The 19,922-nt window shown below is 59.7% G+C and overlaps 1 protein-coding gene across 4 annotated transcripts in view; it reads right to left on the bottom strand.

The window, feature by feature from the left end:
• Positions 1 to 4,230: 4,230 nt before the first annotated feature.
• The window catches only part of KIAA1755 (KIAA1755 ortholog), a 32,637-nt gene continuing 16,945 nt past the window's right edge, over positions 4,231 to 19,922 (bottom strand). For 3 of the 4 annotated variants that reach the window (XM_075900809.2, XM_075900804.2, XM_075900805.2), the window contains 7 exons: positions 19,450 to 19,566; positions 17,668 to 17,766; positions 16,149 to 16,297; positions 13,983 to 14,121; positions 12,670 to 12,789; positions 11,309 to 11,494; positions 4,231 to 10,459 (listed from right to left, as the gene is read on the bottom strand). In XM_075900809.2, the coding sequence (XP_075756924.2) occupies positions 9,476 to 10,459; positions 11,309 to 11,494; positions 12,670 to 12,789; positions 13,983 to 14,121; positions 16,149 to 16,297; positions 17,668 to 17,766; positions 19,450 to 19,566 (1,794 nt within the window). In that variant the 3' untranslated portion in view covers positions 4,231 to 9,475. The remainder of the gene's footprint in view (positions 10,460 to 11,308; positions 11,495 to 12,669; positions 12,790 to 13,982; positions 14,122 to 16,148; positions 16,298 to 17,667; positions 17,767 to 19,449; positions 19,567 to 19,922) is intronic. The other variant, XM_075900806.2, reaches the window with a different exon arrangement.

The following is a 19,922-nucleotide window of genomic DNA, read 5'->3' as shown; positions in this document are numbered from 1 at the left end:
CGGTACCTTTTCCATCACCTAGCCAGGTCTGCATCGGGGGAGAAAGTCGGCTTAAGATTCACAACTCCAGCTGTGAGGGTCGATGTCCCTTAGGTCGAATTTCTGCAGCATCCTCACTGCGGGAGGTCGATGGGAGAAACTCTCCCTTCAACTTCCCCCTTACTGCTCGCGACCCCGTGGAGTGCTGAGGTCGACAGGGCTGCCATCAGCAGTCAATTTAGTGGGTCTTTACTAGACCTGCTAAATCAAACCCTGGCAGATCGATTTCCAGAGCACCGATCTCTGAATAAATGTAGCTCAGCCCCAGAGTAAGCAAAGGCAGAGAGACTCGGCGCGCCTGGTGTGGGCCCGGAAACATTTCCGAACAAGTCAATTTGGAATCTAGAGGGGGAAAGGGACTCGCCTGTGTGGGGAGACCCGTGACTTCATCCTCACATCTCTCCAGAGGATTTATAAATGACTCTCCTCGATGGCACCTACGCTGGGCTCCCTCTCCTTCGCGTGCGACTGGCTCCCGCTTTGCTAGGTGGAGGCGTGCGTGGTCCCACAAGCGTACCCTGCATGCTGATGGGCGCTCTGCTGCCAGCGCACGCCTCGATGAGCGGATCTACACCCTGTGATCAGAATGCTGGCCAGTGAACTCCCCACTCCGCCAGGCTCAGACGCGCAGCCCTACCGCCTGTTGAGAAGAGCATTCGGCCAAGGCTGGCATCACAGGGTGGTGCGGAGCCTCCAGTACGACCAAGACCTTCGCTGCCTGGCGCGCGCTGGGGAATCCCTGCTTGGGAGGGGAGCTGGGGGCGTGGCGATAAAACGCACCGGAGCTGGAGCGGAAGGGGAGCCGCTCTTGTGATGGCGCCTGGTTTGCGGCGTCTTCCAGACGAGGCTGTCAGAGTCCTGTCTGGCTGAAAGTCCTGGGGAGCGCTTGGATGCAATCCCATAATTCCCAGAACCACTCCTGGGTTGGTGCCAGTGAGTCGTTCCTAGTAAGCAAAGGGAATTGCACTGAGGAAGAGGGTTTGATTTTGAAGCCTTTTTGGATGAGAGAGAGAGAGAGAGAGAGAGAGAGACCGAGACCGAGACCGAGACCGAGACCCCATTGGTAGCGTCGGAGGCAGGGTGGCCTATGAAGTTCTACATCTTACCACTGGCAGATCCCTAGAATAGCAGCTTCACTCCAGGGTGTGTCCCACACCTGTTCGCAGCGCTCTCCTCCTTCCTCCCGACATCTGTGGCACCTGCTCTGCCTCTGGCCCCGCATCAGCGCTGTGCCCCCGGCATCTCTGGCTTTGCGTCTCGGAAGCTCTTGTGTCAAAGCGCCTCCAGCCGAACGGTGCAGCGACCCGAGGGGAAGTGCAGCCATCGGTGGGGAAGTGACGACTCCGTGCCAGCCTCGGCTCGGCGTGGGACGCTGTTGGCTGATCTAACGAGGGCTGGGCGGTCACAGGATTTAAGAAGTAAAACTACGCTGAGCGTCGGGTGCCTGCTGGGCTGTTGCTGTCCAGTGGGGCCTGCGTTCCGAGTCCGGGCGTGGCTTGCCAGCGCCCACCTGCAATGTCTCTGCTGCTGGTGGAATCCAGGCACTCGCCCCGCGCCCATTCCGAACAGCGGTACCCCCGTGGGCCCCACACACAGCGCTGTGTGTGGGGTGGGCCACATCCCACCCATGGCCCGGAGGCTGTTGCATGGGCTGCAGCTGTGAGCAGATGGGCCATGGGTTGTAGAACTTGAGATAGAAACGGGCCAAGGCCGAATGTCTCCTGCATCAAGGGGGCTTGGGACGGGGGTTTGCTTCCCACTTTTATTCCAGACAGAGTGGCAGAGCAACTAACGCCCCCAAGCAAAGCCAGGAAATCGCGGGAGGAGGTCCGCAGCGGGGTTAGATCTCGGAGGGGCGGGGGCGGCTCGGTCTCTTGCACGTCAGTTTCTTACCGCTGCTTCTCCAGCTTGGATCCAGGTTGCTTTAGTTTCTTGCCCTGCTGGCTATTCGTGCCCTGGTTCTGCTGCTAGAATGGCTTCCTCGAAAACAAGCTGGGAGGAGCATGGCGTCAGTGAAGAGAGCGCCGCAGGTGGGGGGCGGATCAGGCCCTCGTTTGAATGGTGCCTCCGTGGTTTGTGCACTCACCCAGGAAGTAAGACACACGCTCTTCTAGAAACAACTTTGTGGGGGGTTTCCTTTCTGAAGACAGCGGCTAGGAGCCCACGTGCCTGGCCACGGCATAGAGGCCAGCCACGAGGCATCCCAGGCAGCTGTCCCAGACACACCAACGGGCCCGATTCTCATTTGCACAAAGCCCCCTTGCCCAGTGCAGAGGAGCCTGGAAGTGGCTCTGATACTGCTGGGTCCAGAGTTTCCGATCCTCCTGCCATTCCCGTTGGTGGCGCTTCAGCTGGTGGCTGCGGGAGCAAGGAGCAGGCAAGTGGTTCCTAGGAGCAGTTCCTGTTTTCCTGGCTGGTTTGGGCCTTCTCATGACCCTGATGCTTTGTGCCACGTTCCCACAGAGCGCAGGACTGGGGTGAGGGCAGCCTCCCCTCCACCCTCGTGGCTCTCTCGTGCCACGTTCCCACAGAGCACAGGACTGGGGTGAGGGCAGCCTCCCCTCCCCCCTCGTGGCTCTCTCATGCCACGTTCCCACAGAGCGCAGGACTGGGGTGAGGGCAGCCTCCCCTCCCCCCTCGTGGCTCTCTCATGCCACGTTCCCACAGAGCGCAGGACTGGGGTGAGGGCAGCCTCCCCTCCCCCTCTCGTGGCTCTCTCGTGCCACGTTCCCACAGAGCGCAGGACTGGGGTGAGGGCAGCCTCCCCTCCCCCCTCGTGGCTCTCTCGTGCCACGTTCCCACAGAGCGCAGGACTGGGGTGAGGGCAGCCTCCCCTCCCCCCTCGTGGCTCTCTCGTGCCACGTTCCCACAGAGCGCAGGACTGGGGTGAGGGCAGCCTCCCCTCCCCCCTCGTGGCTCTCTCGTGCCACGTTCCCACAGAGCGCAGGACTGGGGTGAGGGCAGCCTCCCCTCCCTCCTCGTGGCGCTCTCGTGCCACGTTCCCACAGAGCGCAGGACTGGGGTGAGGGCAGCCTCCTCTCCCCCCTCGTGGCTCTCTCGTGCCACGTTCCCACAGAGCGCAGGACTGGGGTGAGGGCAGCCTCCCCTCCCCCCTCGTGGCGCTCTCATGCCACGTTCCCACAGAGCGCAGGACTGGGGTGAGGGCAGCCTCCCCTCCCCCCTCGTGGCTCTCTCATGCCACGTTCCCACAGAGCGCAGGACTGGGGTGAGGGCAGCCTCCTCTCCCCCCTCGTGGCGCTCTCGTGCCACGTTCCCACAGAGTGCAGGACTGGGGGTGAGGGCTTAAATTCATGCTTAAATTCGACACTTTACGCCTAAGTCTGAACAAAGACTTTAATTATCTTACCCATTACAAAGATAGCTTCCCCAATTATCACCTCTAATATCATTAGCTCACAGACATTTACCTCCCCTCCATCCCTCTTCTGTTCTGAAATTTGATTTGACCTTTTCATGTGTGTTCATTTTTTTAATCGTATCCTTTGGTATCTATGGTTGTGACTATTTTCTTCCACTATTTGATCTGAGGACATGGGTCTGGCCCACGAAAGCTCATCACCTAATAAACCATCTTGTTAGTCTTTACAGTGCTACATCATCCTGCGTTTTGTTCCAGCTACCCCAGACTAACACGGCTACATTTCTATCGCTGTTAGAAAAGAGCGTAGTTCTTGCACACGAAGCCCTCTCCTACCACACTTTACTGTAAATCTTCTTGCGCAAGAGCAGGCGGGCAGTGTGGATGCTTTGCAGAAGAACGGCCGTTCTTGCTCAATAACCCGCCAGTGTAGACATAGCCCTCGATTACCGGGTTGCTGAAGATTATCAGATTGCATCTCTAAAAACCAGTCATCCCCTCCGGCTGCCACGGGCCACAGGGGCCCAATCGAGTAGTGCCACCTGGGGCCCAGAAATCCTAAGGACGTCCCCGTGCAGAGCAAAGACGCATCTCTCAAATGTAGAGCTGGCAAACACCTCCTGGAGCATCTGGTCCCGCCCAGCCTGGCCTGGTCATGCCCACGTGCTCCGTGTAGCCAGAGGTTGAGTGGCCTTGAAAGTCCTTTGGCTGCCTGGGCCTTTCCTCAGAGCCACTCTGCCTTTTCTCACCGCTCAGCATCACTCTCCACGCACGCTGACTGCTCACCCCGGCCAGCCTCAACAATTCCTCCCCCTCCTCTCTTCCGATGCTCCAGCTCTTCCTGCATTTGCAGCTAGTTCCTTGCTCATCACCGAGCCAAACTGTTGGTCTTTCTGGCTTTCTGGGTGCCAATATTTCGAGATGAGTCCAAGCCCTAGAGCTGAGCTCCATTATTTTTATCTAGATTGGAAAGGGCAATATTTTCATTGGAAGGCCCAGCAGATGTTCCCAGAAAACACTTATTTCATAGCATTTGCACATGGACACAAAAGGGCAACAAAAATGATGAGAGGTTTGGAACGGGTCCCAAATGAACAGAGATTAAAAAGACGGGGACTTTTCAGCTTAGAAAAGAGGAGACTAAGGGGAGATAGGATCGAGGTCTATAAAATCATGACTGGTGTGGAAAAAGTGACTAAGGAAAAGTTATTGACTTGTTCCCATAATATAAGAACTAGGGGTCACCCAATGAAATGAATAGGTAGCAGGTTTAAAACGAACAGAAGGAAGTTTTTCTTCACACAGCGCACAGTTAACCTGTGGAACTCCTTGCCAGAGGATGTTGTGAGGACCAGGACTTTAATGAGGTTCAAAAAAGAGATAGATTGATTCATGGAGGTTAGGTCCATCAATGGCTATTAGCCAGGATGGGTAGGAATGGTGTGTCCCTGGCCTCAATTAGTCTGGAGGTGGGTGACAGGAGCGTCAATGGGTGACATGATGATTTCCTGTTCTGTTCAGTCCCTCTGAGGCATCTGGCACTGGCCACTGTGGGCAGACACTGGATGGACCTTTGGTCTGACCCAGCCTGGCCGCTCTTATGACACACATGCAAAAGGCACCTCCTGACCAGTGCTGGGCCCTTTTCACAATGTGTCACGTTGCGGTCAGACACGCCGCCGCTGAGGGGGGTGCCCACACTTTGCGCCCTGCAGCAACACGTGCCCCATCCAGCAGATGCTGAGTCATTAGCGTGGCCGCGGGCCCGTGGCGGGGAGGGTGGGGGTTGCTGTGCGTGTGAAATGCAGCGTTCGTTTCAGCGTGAGCTCGGCGGGGACTTGGAAGTAGCTCCGAGCTGCTGGTGCGGTTGGAGCGTCAGGCTGCCTGCCTAACCCACGGGGAGCGAGGTCAGACAGCCGGCGTCGAGTGGGAACGGGCGTTAGGGCAGGGTCACGCTATCGTTACAGCTTTGCAGGGAAAGAAGGAAGTGGGCGAGCGGGAGACAGATCCCCAGGTAAAGGAGGGAACCCAGCGAGGGCTGGAGAGCTGCCTTCAGAACGGCCAGGCTGTAAGGCCATTGCTCTCGAAACCAGAGACCCCGAACCCAGCAGACGCGCCTTCTGCCCGCTGTGTTGGAACGGCACGAAGAGAAGGCAGATTGCAGTGGGCCTCACGCCTCCCGCCCCCGCTTCAGTACCTCTGCTGGGCAGACCCGAGGGAGCCTTCTGAATACGTCTCACGAAAAATGTCAACTCCGTGAGTGCAGGGGAGGGCAGGAGATTCACACTCTCGTGCCTTCCCTGGCTGCAAGGAAATCGTGGTGAGCTTTCGCAGACAGCAGAAACGAGGCGGAGCCCTCCCTCGGCCTTAGCACAGACCAAGCCCAAGTCAGCTGTTTCAAATCGGAGCTAACGGAGCGCGATGTGGGGGCCTGTGATCCGGTGGGGGTCAGTCGTGAGACCTCATAGGCCCCTCAGGGCCTGAACTCCCTGGCTACATCTAGACTGGCAGGATTTTCCGGAAATACTTTTAACGGAAAAGTTTTCCGTTAAAAGCATTTTCGGAAAAGAGCGTCTAGATTGGCAGGACGCTTTTCCGCAATCTAGACGTGCTTTTCTGCAAAAAAGCCCCGATGGTCATTTTCGCGATCGGGGCTTTTTTGCGGAAAACAAATCTGAGCTGTCTACACTGGCCCTTTTGCGCAAAAGTTTTGCACAAAAGGGACTTTTGCCCGAACGGGAGCAGCATAGTATTCCCGCAAGAAGCACTGATTTCTTACTGTAGGAAGTCAGTGCGTTTGCGGGAATTCAAGCGGCCAGTGTAGACAGCTGGCAAGTTTTTCCGGAAAAGCGTCTGATTTTCCGGAAAAACTGGCCAGTCTAGACACAGCCCCTGCATTCGAGCTGGTCCCTCCTCCCCTGACCCGCCAGGAGCAACAGTGACGGGCCCCCACAGGCTGGAAGCCGGTCCCCTCCCTGCACTGCCCACGGGCTCCGGGCAAGGACAGAGCCAAACCCCAGAGCCCTTCTGGACTTACCGGGGGCGGGGAAGAGAAGGAGGCGGCGCAGCATGAGCATCTTCTAGGCACCCCTGTGGGGCCAGCGTGTTTCAAAGTCTCCCCAGCCGGGGATGAAGGAGAGTAAAAGTGTGTCCACTGGAGAGGGGTTGAGGGGACAGCCTGGGAGGAGCAGACGGGGGCGTTTCGGGCCCACCTGCAGTAGACCGAGTCTAAGAGAAGATGCATCGGGGTGGATTGTGGTGCTCACCTTGAACGTATTCCTGCAGGAGCCGCAGCGCCCGAGAAGGGTTTCCGCTTCCTCCTGCATTGCTCCCCATGGAGCGCCCGGCGGTCGGGGCAGCCATGTAGGGTCCCAGAGATGAGGGCCTGGAACTTCCAGCCGCTGTGACTGTGGCAGCAGCCGGAGCCCTGGGCCCCTCTCTCTGCCCCTTCTGCCCCCCAGACCTTGCCCTGGCCTCTGGGCCAGCGGGGAGTTCCTGAGGAAGCTGGTTTGGCTGGTGCTAGCGCAGGGGTTACGGTTCACGCTCCCAGGCCTGGCAGCCGCGGACGGGGGAAGAGTTGGCCGTGGGGATGCGTGGTCTGTGCAGCCGGGTGCTGAGGCGCGGGGACGAGGGGCTGGCCTGGGTGGCTCGGGCAACGTTAGGGCTGCTAGGAGAGAGGTGATCGGAGTGCCCTTATTTGCCCTACCTGCGGTTTTCTTCTGCAGGTGCTGAATGCAAGTGATGCCAGGAGACCGATCTCGCTGCCCCCACGAGCACTGGGCACGCACTCAGCCGATGCCTTTCACAGGAGGACCACAAAGCACTTGGAAATGAGTAATTAGCAGAGCCTCACCGCACCCGGGAGGCGGGGAAGTATTGTAAGCCCCAGTTTGCACAGGGGTTGGCGTCAGTGACCTGCCTACGGGCAAGGAATGAGTCAAGGAATAAACCCAGTACCCTGATGGCCAGCCTTGTGCTCTAACCACTAGGCAGCACATCAAATCATAAAATTATAGAACACTAGGACTGGAAGGGACCTTGAGAGGTCATTGAGTCCAGTCCCCTGCCCCCATGGCAGGACCCAGCACCACCTAGAATAGATCATCCAGAGACATCTGTCCAACCTGCTCTTACCTATCTCCAGGGATGGAGATTCCACAACCTCCCCAGGCAACTTATTCCAGTGTTTCACCCCCCTGACAGGCAGCCATGTCTACACGAGGAGATTATTTCAAATTTCTTAAGTTTGACTTCTGGGCACCCGAGTTCACAGATTCGAAGTTCTGTGTCCTCACGACGGGGAGGAATTGCATGGGGTCCGAGGTAGTGCAGCCACAGTCAGGGAGCCTGCCTTGGACTCAGAGCACTCCGGGACACTGTGGAAGGTCTCCCAGAGGCCAATTAGTTCAAATTAGCGGCACCGGCGTGTCCACACTCAGGCTACGTCTACACTGGCAGGATTTTCCGGAAATGCTTTTAATGGAAAAGTTTTCTGTTAAAAGCATTTTCGGAAAAGCACATCTAGATTGGCAGGATGCTTTTCCGGAAAAGCACTTTTTGCGGAAAAGCGTCCGTGGCCAATCTAGACGCAGTTTTCCGCAAAAAAGCCCCGATCGTCATTTTTGCGATTGGGGCTTTTTTGCGGAAAACAGTTCTGTGCTGTCTACACTGGCCCTTTTCCAGAACAGTTTTCCAGAAAAAGACTTTTGCCTGAACAGGAGCGGCATAGTTTTTCCGGAAAAGCACCGATGATTTTACATTAGATCGTCAGTGCTTTTCCGGAAATTCCAGCGGCCAGTGTAGACAGCTGGCAATTTTATCTGGAAAAGCGGCTGATTTTCTGGAATAACTTGCCAGTGTAGACACAGCCTAACAGTATTTCACACAGCAAGTTGGGGAAGAGCGTTACTCCTCGTGAAAAGCAGAGTTCAGATTCTGCAGCGCCTTATTCCGGAATAACAGGTTTGGTCATGTGGATGTATCGCTTAGAAAATCGACCTTGGGGGGTTAATTTCAGACTAAGGTCCTAGTGTAGACCCTGCCTCAGGAAACATTTCCGAATGTCCAACCTGAACCTTCCTTGCCATAATTTAAGCCAATTGCTTCTTGACCTGTCCTGAGAGGTTAATTTTTGTGACACCCTTTTAGGAGCTTGAAAGCTGCTATCGTGTCCCCTCTCCGCCTTCTCTATTCCAACCTAAACAAACAAAATTCTTTCCGTCTTCCCTCACAGCTCATGTTTTCAGACCACTCATCATTTTTGTTGCTCTTCTCTGGGCTCTTTCCAATTTCTCCACATTTTTCCTGAAATGCGGTGCCCAGAACTGGCTGCGGTACCCAACTGAGGCTAATCAGCGCAGAGGAGAGCGGAAGAATGACTCCTCCTGTCTCGCTCACAACACTCCTGTGAAAACATCCCAGAATCAGCTTTGCTTTTGTTGCAACCGTGTCAGACTGATGACTCGTATTTAGCTTGTGGTTCGCTCTGACCCCTAGATCCCTTTCTGCAGTATCCTCCCTAGACAGCCACTGCCCATTCCCATATATTTGTTAGTCTTTATGGTGCCATAGGACTCCTACTTTTTTCCTGTCCTCCAAGATCGAACAGTATTCTAGCTACAGAAACAGACCCCTGCGGAACCCCGCTAGTTCTGCCCTTCCAGCATGACTGTGAACTGTTAATAATTGCTCTCTGAGAACGGTTCTCCGGCCGGTTCTGCACCCGCCTTACAGTAGCCCATCTAGGTTGTATTTGCCTAGTTTATTGAAGAGAAGATCACGCGAGACCATGTCAAAGGCCTTACTAGAGTCTAGGTATCCACATCCACCGCTTCCCTTTAGCCACAAGGCTTGGTATCCTATCGAAGAAAGTGATCAGATTGGTCTGGCAGGATTTGCTCTTTACAGATCCATGCTGGCTGTGACCTCTCACCTTATTATCTTCCAGGTGCTTGCAAATGAATTCCTTCATTACTTGCTCCATTCTCTTCCCTGGCACGTCCACGCCCGCCCACCAGGACTGGAATGCCTAAGCCAGTCCAGATTTCAGAGCCGGTTTTACTCAGGATTCACGTTTGTACGGGAGCTTTCCAGGCACACGCTTCCCAGGGGTCTGGGCAGCCGAGGGCTCGTGCGTTCCAGGGGCAAGATGAGATGCGGCGCAGCCGGGTCTCCGCTCGGGTTCCCCGGCTCGGTGTCTTTGGAAGAAAAGCTGCCGCGTCGGGTCACCTGAAAGTACGGGGCTGCTTCCGGCACCGTGCCCCCGCACGGCTGCCTGGGCATGCTGGGCGCTGGGCAGGACCTGTCACCCGGGGACCGGCTCACGCCGTCCCGAAGATGCTGGCCGGTGTCTGGGCAGCAGGCTTGGGAAGGCAGGGCCAGAGGAGGCTCCTGAGAGGGGGCCGCATGGAGACTGTCTGTGCCAGGATCCACCGCCAGGACATCTCTCTGCTCAAGATCAGCCCCACGGGCGACGCTCGGGGGACACGCTTCCGCGGTGACAGAGCCGTGTGAAATGCGCCCCCCTTCCCGGGCCTCCCTGCGCCTGCAGAACGACGGCCCCCCCCGAGAGCCCCCTGGGCCCCTGGGAGCTACACTGAGGTCGGAGTCCGGGGGCAGACGTGCCCCCCTCCTTGCTCCGCAGCCCGGCTCTGTCGCGTGGGCCTTGCTTTCTGCTGATGCCTGGGCAGGGTCGGAAGCTGCTTTGCTAACGTGAGGGTCTTGCCGTGGGACTCGGGGGCCTGGTTCGGTAGCCGCTGAGCTGGAAGAACCTTCCTCCCCACCACAGTCTGCCTCCTGGGGCGTCTCCAGCATCTCCTCAAGGGTCTGCCTGGTGTCCTGACCCTTCGGCCAGGCCTCGTTCCACACGGCGAGTCCCCTGCCGCGGTGCATGGGGTGGGCTTGTGCCTTCAGCTCCTGGAACCGCTCTGCCGGAAACGCCACCGACAGCTTCTGTAACGTCTCCTCTAGGCATCGGAGGGCCTCCCGGCACGCTGGCTGGCCCTCTCCGAGATGTTTGCAGTCCAGGCTAAGCCACGTGGTCTGGAAAACAGAGCAATCGGTCTGAACGCTTCCTTAGCATGGAACCCCACGGCGGGCAGAGCCCTCGGGAGTCGTCCAGTCCAGCCCCCGGCCCAAGGCAGGACCGACCCGACTCAATTGCCCCAGCCAGGACTAAAGGGATGGAGATTCCACCCCACCCCCCCCCCCCCGGGGAACCCAGCCCAGCGCTTCCCCACCCGCCTAGGGAAAGAGTTTTTCCTAATCTCCAACCTAGACCTACCCCACTGCAACTTGAGCCCGTTGCTCCTTGTTCTGCCACCTGCCCCCCCTGAGACCAGCCTCTCTGGAACCCCCTTCAGGCTGCTGTGACTCGTCTCCTTCGGGCCGTCTCTCCTCCCCCACGACCCTGTTCACTGCTGGTGCAAGAATCTTCCCTTCCCCCTTCAAACACCCGCAACACCTTTCCCTCGCGCCTCGCCTCGCTAACGCTCTACCCCCCCAAATCTCCTCTCCCACTGGCCTATTCGTCCCTCCGTGACGCCTCCCAGCCCGGTTCTGCCGCAGCCGCTGCCCCCTGCAGAATCTCCCCCCGGGAGCTTTCCCCCCGCTTGTCTCCCCCAGCGCCAGAGCACAGCCTCCAGGCCCGGGGGTCCAGCCCGTTCTTGGCCACTGCTGCAGCGAACGAGCCCCACTCAGCCGGCCAATGCGCCACGTGTGGCTGGCGTGCTGGACACCTCGGCTCTCAGGCGCCGGAGGGCTGTTTCCTTGCTGGGGGGGTCTCAGACGGCGGCGCCAGGCACCTGCTCCCCACCCCGCCCCACAGAGAGCCCCGGCGGCTGGCGGAGAGCTAGGCTGCCTCCCGGCCGCGTGCCCGCGTGGCGCAGTCACCTCGTGGCGGAACCGGCAGAGCAGAGCGCGCAGCTCTGCCCGCTGCCTCTCCACGCGGGCGTAGAAACCCGGCAGCCTGGCCTGCAGGGCGCCTCTGGCGGCCTGGAGCGTGTCTGCCTCTGGGGACGTGGAGCCCTGGAGGGCGGCGGTGGCCTGGCACAGCTCCAGTCCGCGGGAGCAGTGAGCCTGCGGGGGAGACGAGGAAACGATTCGGCCCTGGGCTCACCCCGGGGCCCTGCGGGTCCAGGCCAGAGCTGGGCAGCTGGGTGAGCCCCGCAAAGGCAAAGGGTGCTCGCTCTCCGGGCAGCTAACTAATGGGGGGTCCGGAGCAGGAGAGCGGGGAGCAGTTCCAACCCCCCCACTTAGTCCAGGGCTTCCCCAGGAACGGGGGGAGGAAACGAGGCGGTTACCTCGCTGCGTTCTGGGCACTGCTCGCGGCTGCTGCTTTGGGTCCATGGGCAGAAGCCTCCGTCCCCAAAGCGTCCCACCCCGGCGGCTCCTCCCTGGGAACAGCTGCCCCTAGAGCCGGAGCTGGGAGCCCACTGCGGCTCAGACGGTCCAAACTGGCCTTTTCTGCAGCTCTGTAACCTGGGCCATTGTCGTAGAACCTAGCGCCCCCCGGAGCCCCCCAGAGCCGCCGAGTCCAGCCCCTGCCCAGAGCAGGACCCGCCCCGACTCAGTCAGCCCAGCCAGGGCCTGGTCAAGCGGGGACTTACACACCTCTAGGGATGGAGATTCCACCCCCTCCCTCGGGGACCCAGCCCAGCGCTTCCCCACCCGCCTAGGGAAATCGTTTTCCCTAATCTCCAACCTAGACCTCCCCCCCCTGCACTGCAACTTGAGCCCATTGCTCCTTGTTCTGCCATCTGCCTCCACTGAGAACAGCCTCTCTCCATCCTCTCTGGAACCCCCCTTCAGGAAGTTGCAGGCTGCTCTCAAATCCCCCCTCACTCTTCTCTTGTGCAGACTGAACAAGCCCAAATCCCTCAGCCTCTCCCTGTAGCTCATGTGCTCCAGCCCCCAAATCATTTTGGTTGCCTCTGCTGGACCCTCTCCAATGTGTCCACATCCTTTCAGTAGTGGGGGCCAGAACTGGACACAACACTCCAGATGTGGCCTCATCAGAGCTGACTAAAGGGGAATAATCACTTCTCTGGATCTGCTGGCCATGCTCCTCCTAATGCCCCCCAATATGCCAGTGGCCTTGGCTACAAGACGCCCAGTTGACTGTAAATGACATGCAATGAAATGGGAGAAGCCCTAATCCTGGGGCCTGGGGATTTTGTTCTGCCCCAGCAAGGACTGTGGTCCACGTGTCGCTCTAGCCGGGAATCGGGAAGGCAAAGCATCCGTGGACATACTGTAGCCTGAAGGAAGAATTCCTTAAACCGCTGGCTGGAGCTCTCGGGGTTCTGCGGGTTCCACTCCTCTGAGCTCAGCTCCCGGAGCCGAGAATCCCCTTCCTCAAGCCAGCAGCTGAGCTGTAAGAAGACACCAACAGGGGCTCCCCATTATTTAACAGCAGCCCCTTCCCTGGGGGTCCCCCCTCCTTCCTTTGGGGCACCCAGATTTCACAGAGCTCCAAGAAAACCTTGTTCTTCTCCACGCTCCCTTGGTAGCTGGAGCCCAGGAGAAGGGCCGAGAAGTTTATTTGCTCCACTCAGCTCAGAGCCTGTCCCGGCGGCTACGTCTAGACTGCAGGCTCCTTTCGGAAGAGAGCGTCCACACGGCACAAGCGCAATGGAAAAGCGCTGCGCCTTTTCGAAAGACAGCGGCCACTTTGATTGGACGCTCTCTCGCATTCCAGTTGTGATTAGTCTGGACAGACTGGCCACCAGGGCACTCCTGTTATTTCCCTCTTCTGCGTCTGCACGCGCCTATTTCCGAAAAAGGCTTCTTCCTCGTGGAATGAGGTTTACGCTGTCGGAAAAACTCTGTCGAAAGACCTCGATGGCAGCGTGGACGCAAGTATTATTATCTTGGGAAAACGCTGCAGTGTAGACACACCCGGACTCTGTCCACACTGTTAGTTTTTTGCAGACGAGGAAATGCAAATGAAGCACGCGTTAGCAAATCTTGCACTCTCATTTGCATATTCTCTTCCGATCCTTTTTGCAGAAGAGGTTTTTGTGGAAAAACCCGCAGTGTAGACGGGGCCTTTTTTTTGGAAAAAATCCCTTTTGCGCAAGTGTGACGTAGTGGGGGGGAGGGTACCTTGCTGGTTGCTGTGCTGGGCAGTGGGTTGTGAGTGACCTCCGCTGGCTGCTGCCTGTAGCACGGCCCAGCAGGGCAGGGGATGAGTCATTATGCGAAGGGGGCTCCAAACCTGTCTGACCAGTTATCTCCCAGGAAGAAGGGGAGTGGAGCCCTGGCTGGGGGCAGGGCTGGAAGTGAGGGAGTTAGTTTCTCTCTGGGAGCATGGAGGAGACAGCCTAGGGCAGGGGCTGGGATTTAGGGGCCCAGTCTCCCCCATCTCAAGGGGGGCTGAGGCATCCTAGGCCTGCCCTGGAACCTGATGACATCTGTGCTGGGCTGTGTCCTGGAGAAGCAATAAACTCCCTCTGTTCTACTGGCTGGGGGAGTCTGTTCATGCCACTACGGGGGTGCAGGAGGTGGGAAAACCCCAATGCGCCATCACAGCAAGATCCCTTATTCCTCAAAGAATGAGGTTCACCTTGCTGAATTCTGCCTCCAGCTCCCGGATCTGCCGGAGGAGCTCCAGACGCTCCAGGCAGCGGTTGGATTTTGTTACCAAAGCGTGAACGTCTTCCTCCACTCGGCTGTAGAGGCCCAGGGCGGAGTCCAGGCTGTTCCTTAGGGCAGAAAAGGGGACAGGTCTGCCCAGCCCATCTCTGCTCAGCAGAGCACCAGCCGCCCCTCCTAGAACTAGAGGGGAACCTTGCGGGGCAGCTGCAAGTCAGACCCCTCCACCCCCGCTTCCTGGAAAGGAAACCAGCAGCGGGGGTCCTCTGCACAGCCCTCTCCACGGGCCCGGGGAGCCCAGCTGTGGGGCACCTTCCACAGGAGCTGGGCTCTAGCTCTGGCCCGGGGCACCGGCGTGAGCTGAGTCCGGGCAGGCAAAGCTGAGCCGGCCGGCCTGGGAGGACGGCGTGGGCAGAGTGCAAGCCCCGCGGTGGGGAGCCGGGCCGGAGGGGAACTTGTACCTTGCAGGAGACGCTTTGCCGCAAAACGAGCCGTGCGGCAAATGTGCCTAATCCCGCCCACCTGGGCCCTCACTGGACCTGGAACCGCCCAGGGAACCTCCCTAGCATCCCGCCTGGGACCAGCATGTGCCCACCGGCCCTGGGACGTGATCCTCTCCAGCGGTGACCCACTTCCTACCGGTACTGTCCTGTCCCAACCCGCCCCCTTTGGGAGGGGATCAGGGCAGAGGTGGGGGGAGGTGATAGGACAGCACCTGTGTGAAAGTTAAGTGTGGGGGGCTCAGGGCAGAGAGTTGGGATGTGGGGGGTGCAGGAGTCAGGGTGGGGGGCTCAGAGTGGGGGTGCAGGAGACAGGGCAGGGTGTGGAGGTGGGGGGTGCAGGAGTCAGGGTGGGGGGCTCAGAGTGGGGGGCAGGAGTCAAGGCAGGGTTGTGAGGTGGGGGGTGCAGGAGTCAAGGCAGGGTTGTGAGGTGTGGGGGTGGAGGGCTCAAGCCAGGGACTCGGGGGAGGGGCTCAGAGTGTGGCCACCACGCTTGCCTGGCCACCCGAGCACCAGGACGGCAGCGCTTGCCTGGTGGCTGGATTCCTGGGGCGACGGGGCCCGCGCTGCCCAGCCACCCGGCTCCGGCACTGAAGCCTGGGTGCACTGTGGCCGCAGTGCCCAGGGAGCCCTGCCCCAGCCGGCCCGTCTCTCACCGGGGCGTCCCGGCGAGCTCTCCCCTTTGCTCCCCCGTTGTTCGGCGCCAGGTGATTGCGCGCGCCCGGCTGTACCCGAGGGAGGGTCGGCCATCGCTGACTCTATGGCCTCGGAAAGAGCCCCGGCCTGACCCGGTCCCAGTCTGCCTGTGACCCAGGCCAAGGGGCCGGGGCAGAGTGGAGGGACCTGCGGGCAGAGGAAGCCTGCGGGTTTGGCACCGGGCTGGCTGGGACCAGGGTGTCGGATTGGGGAGCGGCGCCATCTAGTGGCCACCCACACTCAAATGTGGGTTTCCAAGTAGCCAATTTGACAAAAGACCTTGCTCACCCCATTACGGAGGGAGCCGGCTGCAGATTAGGCCTGAGTCAAGGTCTGAAGTGCTTAACGCATTACAAAGGCAATTTGCCCTGCCTTTGATATTCGCATCTCCACACACAGCCACCTTGGTGTCATTAGCCCCATTAACATGGGTCCTGGAATTGACAGGTAACAGCTTTTGCTGTTATATACACCCCGAATTCTGTCATTTCCACTCCCATTCCTCAGATGAAGTGGGTCCCCCCCCCCCCGACCTCATACATCTGCTGGTCTCTAATGTGCCCCAGGACGCCTCGTTGTGTTCACACGTGAAATGAAGTAACCTCTGCTGAGCACCGTTGGCAGCTGCATGGAGCTCCGGGGGCAGAAGAGGCGGCTCCTTCCTAGTGAGCCAGGCCCGTTCTCCAGCAATGCCTGGGAGGAAGTCCTCACCCTGCTCACGCCACCTTCCACGCCCGGTGCGTAGGCCTGGGGCTTGGGGGGGACAGGCGGCGGTGGTGGGGGCACCTCGAGGGGCTGGCGGGCAGTGGGTGTGGCCGGAGGATGGAAGCGGAACGGGGATTCTGCGAAGACAGCCAATGCCACAGGCACGAGCCTCCCGGACCCGGAGGCTGAGAGCTCCAAGCTCAGAGTCCCTCTCCTGGGGCAGGGAGGCTCCGTACCTGATGTCCGGCGAGAAGCCAAGCCGGGCAGCCTCCTTCCTCAGCCTGGCCAGCGTGGCCCCCCCCTCTCTCTGCAAGCCGACCAGCTGCACGTTGCTCAGCACGGCCTCCATCAGCGCCCGGTACCGCGCCGCGCACTCGCCTGCCCCCTGTGGGCGGGTCAGAGACACGCCCGCTTGTCACTGCGTCGCCCTGGCCTTTGCCCGTCACCCCTGAACCCGCAGCCCCACGCCGAGGGGGGGCCAAGGTAAGGGGGGGCCTCCAGCGCGGGGAGCCGCATGTGCACGCTGGGACAAAATGGAGCTCAGCACCACGGGTCTGGAAACGCAGGGTGCCCGGCAGTGGAGCCGGGCGGAGCGCTCAACCCCAGCCCCGGGGGGCCATGGACGCTCCGTCGCCAGAGGGCTCGGAAAGCAGGCTGCCGATTGTCGGGAAGGGCTGCTCCGTGGCGGGGGCTAGACTCAGAGACGCTTCCGGGTGTTGCTTATCGGTTACGGTTCACCGCCGGGGCGTCCAAAGCAGGCAAGGGGCTGCTCCAGCCGGGAGGGGCCCACTGCGGGCGGGGGTCCTATAGCCCGGCTGGAGCAGACCCCGCCTGCAGCGGGTGGGGGGGGGTGCTACTCTGCCTCCCTGCCCCATTTAAGGGGTTAACTGACGAGACGGGTTTTTCCATCCCGAGCCCCTTTTAACCCTACGGTTCTGTGGTCCCCCGGCCAGGGGCTCCCAGCGGGTTTTCTGAGCGTGCGACGCAGGGACCACTCCACCGGCGGCTGGGGGGCAGCGTGGCAGCTGTCTGTGGCCAGAGGGCCTGCCCCGGGGCTCCGGGCAGGCAGTTTGCAATGCTGCCTGGAGTTCCCCGAGAACTGACACTGCTCCTCCTGCAGCCCTCCCGTGGACTCTGCTGTGGCCCCGAGTAACCAGGGCGTTAGCCAGGTGACAGCATCTCCCGCCCGTGGGCCCCGCCTTGCCCCATCTCCTGCTGCAGCACAGACTCAGTCTGCCTGTGGCCTCCGGTCCATGTACTGACCGGGCCAGGCTGGGCTCAGCATGGGCGCTGCGCCCACAGAACAGCGCCCAGCTGGCTTACGCCTGGCTCTGCAATACACGGATTGTGTCTTTGCTCGTGCAGCAAGCACAGGCTGCAGGAGAGTCCCTGCCGCTTTGGGACAGATGCACCTAGAAAGTCCCTTGGGTTCTCCCGATGGGCAGGAATTGCCCCTGGGCCGGACTGCCGTGGGGCAGCAGGAGCTGGTGAGTATCTGTGCCACAGCAGTGCAGAGCACATCAATGTTCCCTCTCTCTTTGCCATCCATGTGCGGAATAAAAATGTCAGTGTGCACCAGGGCATGTGATATGTGCACCACCCTTAGAAACAAAAAACCCAGCTGTAGGCTGCTGGGTGCTCTACCAATCTCTCCTGAGTGGCCACACAGGGACCTAGCTTCCAGGAAACACCGGTGCCCAAGCTGCTCTTTGGGGGAGGGGGTAGCAGCATCTGGAGCTGGTTGCAGGTGGTTACCTGGCTGTCCGCCGGGAGGTCGCCCTCCTCCAGTTCTTGGATGGAGCTCTGCAGTAGCTTGGAGGCCTGCTGGAGATCTGCCACGAAGGGATGCAGCTTCTACAGGGAAGGACACACAAGTGGGTTGGGCTGACCAGGGCGGGAGGGCTGGCGGGTGGGTGGCAAGCTAGGCCTAGAGGGGGACAAGGCTTAGAGTGTCCGGCCGTGCAGGGACGCTAGTTTCATGGCCGATGGGGAAGGAAGCCGGTGGAAATACGGACGAGCCACAATGCAGCCAATAAACAGGCGCGGGGGGTGGGGAGGTTAATTACAGAGAGACACTGGAGAGCAGGGCTACTCAACACACAGGCTGCATGGGGCCCGTGGCCCGCAATGCGGTTTGGGTTTACACGGGGCTCGACACGCGGCCCGCAGGGGGAGCCAAAACAAAACAGTCGTCAATAGACTGGTCCCCTGTCGAGATGCGGTTTAGTCCTTAAACCCCTGGACTGGCATTGCTCACTCAGAGCGCTGTCCGGTGGCTGGAAATCCGCTAACGATTGCACTTAACTGGCGCCTGCGTGCTGTGCGGTCTCGCTTAAACTTTGAGTTCATGCCCGTCAGTGTGAAAGAATCTATTTGCATATATTTGCATGTACATGCAACCACACTTAAGTTGTGGCCCTCGGCATGTGCTGTGAGTATCACGGTGGCTCCTGGGGCTTCCACACTGGAGTAGCCCTGACATGGCTGGGCCGTCTTGTAGACTTCTTGAATGTGTGTGTAATACATGAGAAAACCCAGCCACGGAGCACCCCATGGGAACCCTCTCTCTCTCTCTCTCACACACACACACACAATGGTGTACATTTTTAGGATACACCAAACCACTGAGATTCTTCTTATGCTGCAGCCACTGGGCACAACTTGCATTCAGACTCCCTCCACTGCATCTCCTGTGTTACTCACGCCCCAGGGCTTTCCAGGGGTCTCCAGTGAGAACTGAGCCTACCGGGATACAGGCCCCGATGTGGAGGGAAAGGGCCACGCAGCACATGCACGGAGCAAGCCACAGCTATGCACGGAGCACATGCATGCAGCAAACCACGGCCACGCACGGAGCACACGCACAGAGCAAGCCACGGCCATGCACGGAGCACACACACGCAGCACACCACGGTCACGCATGGAGCAAGCCACAGCCATGCACAGAGCACACACACGCAGCAAATCACGGCCACACACGGAGCAAGCCACGGCCACACACAGAGCAAGCCACAGCCACACAGGAGCACACTCACAGGGCAAGCCATGGCCACGCACGGAGCACATGCACAGAGCAAGCTACGGCCACGCACGGAGCACACGCACGGAGCAAGCCACGGCCACACACAGAGCAAGCCACAGCCACACATGGAGCACACTCACAGGGCAAGCCACGGCCACACACGGAGCACACGCACAGAGCAAGCTACGGCCACGCACGGAGCACACGCACGGAGCAAGCCACGGCCACACACAGAGCAAGCCACAGCCACACATGGAGCACACTCACAGGGCAAGCCACGGCCACACACGGAGCACACGCACAGAGCAAGCCACGGCCACGCACGGAGCACACGCACGGAGCAAGCCACGGCCACACACAGAGCAAGCCACAGCCACACATGGAGCACACTCACAGGGCAAGCCACGGCCACACACGGAGCACACGCACAGAGCAAGCCACGGCCACACACGGAGCACACGCACAGAGCAAGCCACGGCCACGCACGGAGCAAGCCACAGCTGTGGGAGCAGCACCTGGAAGAACTGGACCCACTCGTCGTGGCAGTACGGGAAAGTCCCATCCAAGTCTGGTGTCAACTGGGTCCTGTCGACGTGGCGGCCCAGCGCTCGGAGGGACGGCAGCACCTCCACCTGCAGGAGGGAGGGACACACCTCGTAGCACCCGCCAGGAGCCCTTCCCAGGACGAGTGAGGGGTAAGCGTTTGGTTTGGCCACGCTTCCCCCGGGAACCCTGCAGCTTTGGGGCATGACGTTCCCTCTCTCCAGCTCCACATTGGCCCTGCCACCCCAATCTGCAACATGGGGCGAGGAGTCAGACAGAGTAGCCGCCATCTGGGACTCCCAGCCACCCGCTTCTGCCGGGCCAGGCTGTAAATCCTGACTCCCACCCGCACGGTGCCGGCAGAGTGTGGCAGCCCCGTCTCCCTGGGGCAAGCAGAACTGCCCTCTGTTACGCAATGTGGCCAAGGCAGGTCTTCTGCTGGCTC

This window comes from Pelodiscus sinensis, chromosome 17 (genome assembly GCF_052426305.1).
Source record: "Pelodiscus sinensis isolate ZL-2025 chromosome 17, ASM5242630v1, whole genome shotgun sequence".
NCBI classification, from domain to species: Eukaryota; Metazoa; Chordata; order Testudines; family Trionychidae; genus Pelodiscus; species Pelodiscus sinensis.
Note: the sequence above shows the minus strand (reverse complement) of the source record. Positions and strands in the feature narration are given on the sequence as shown.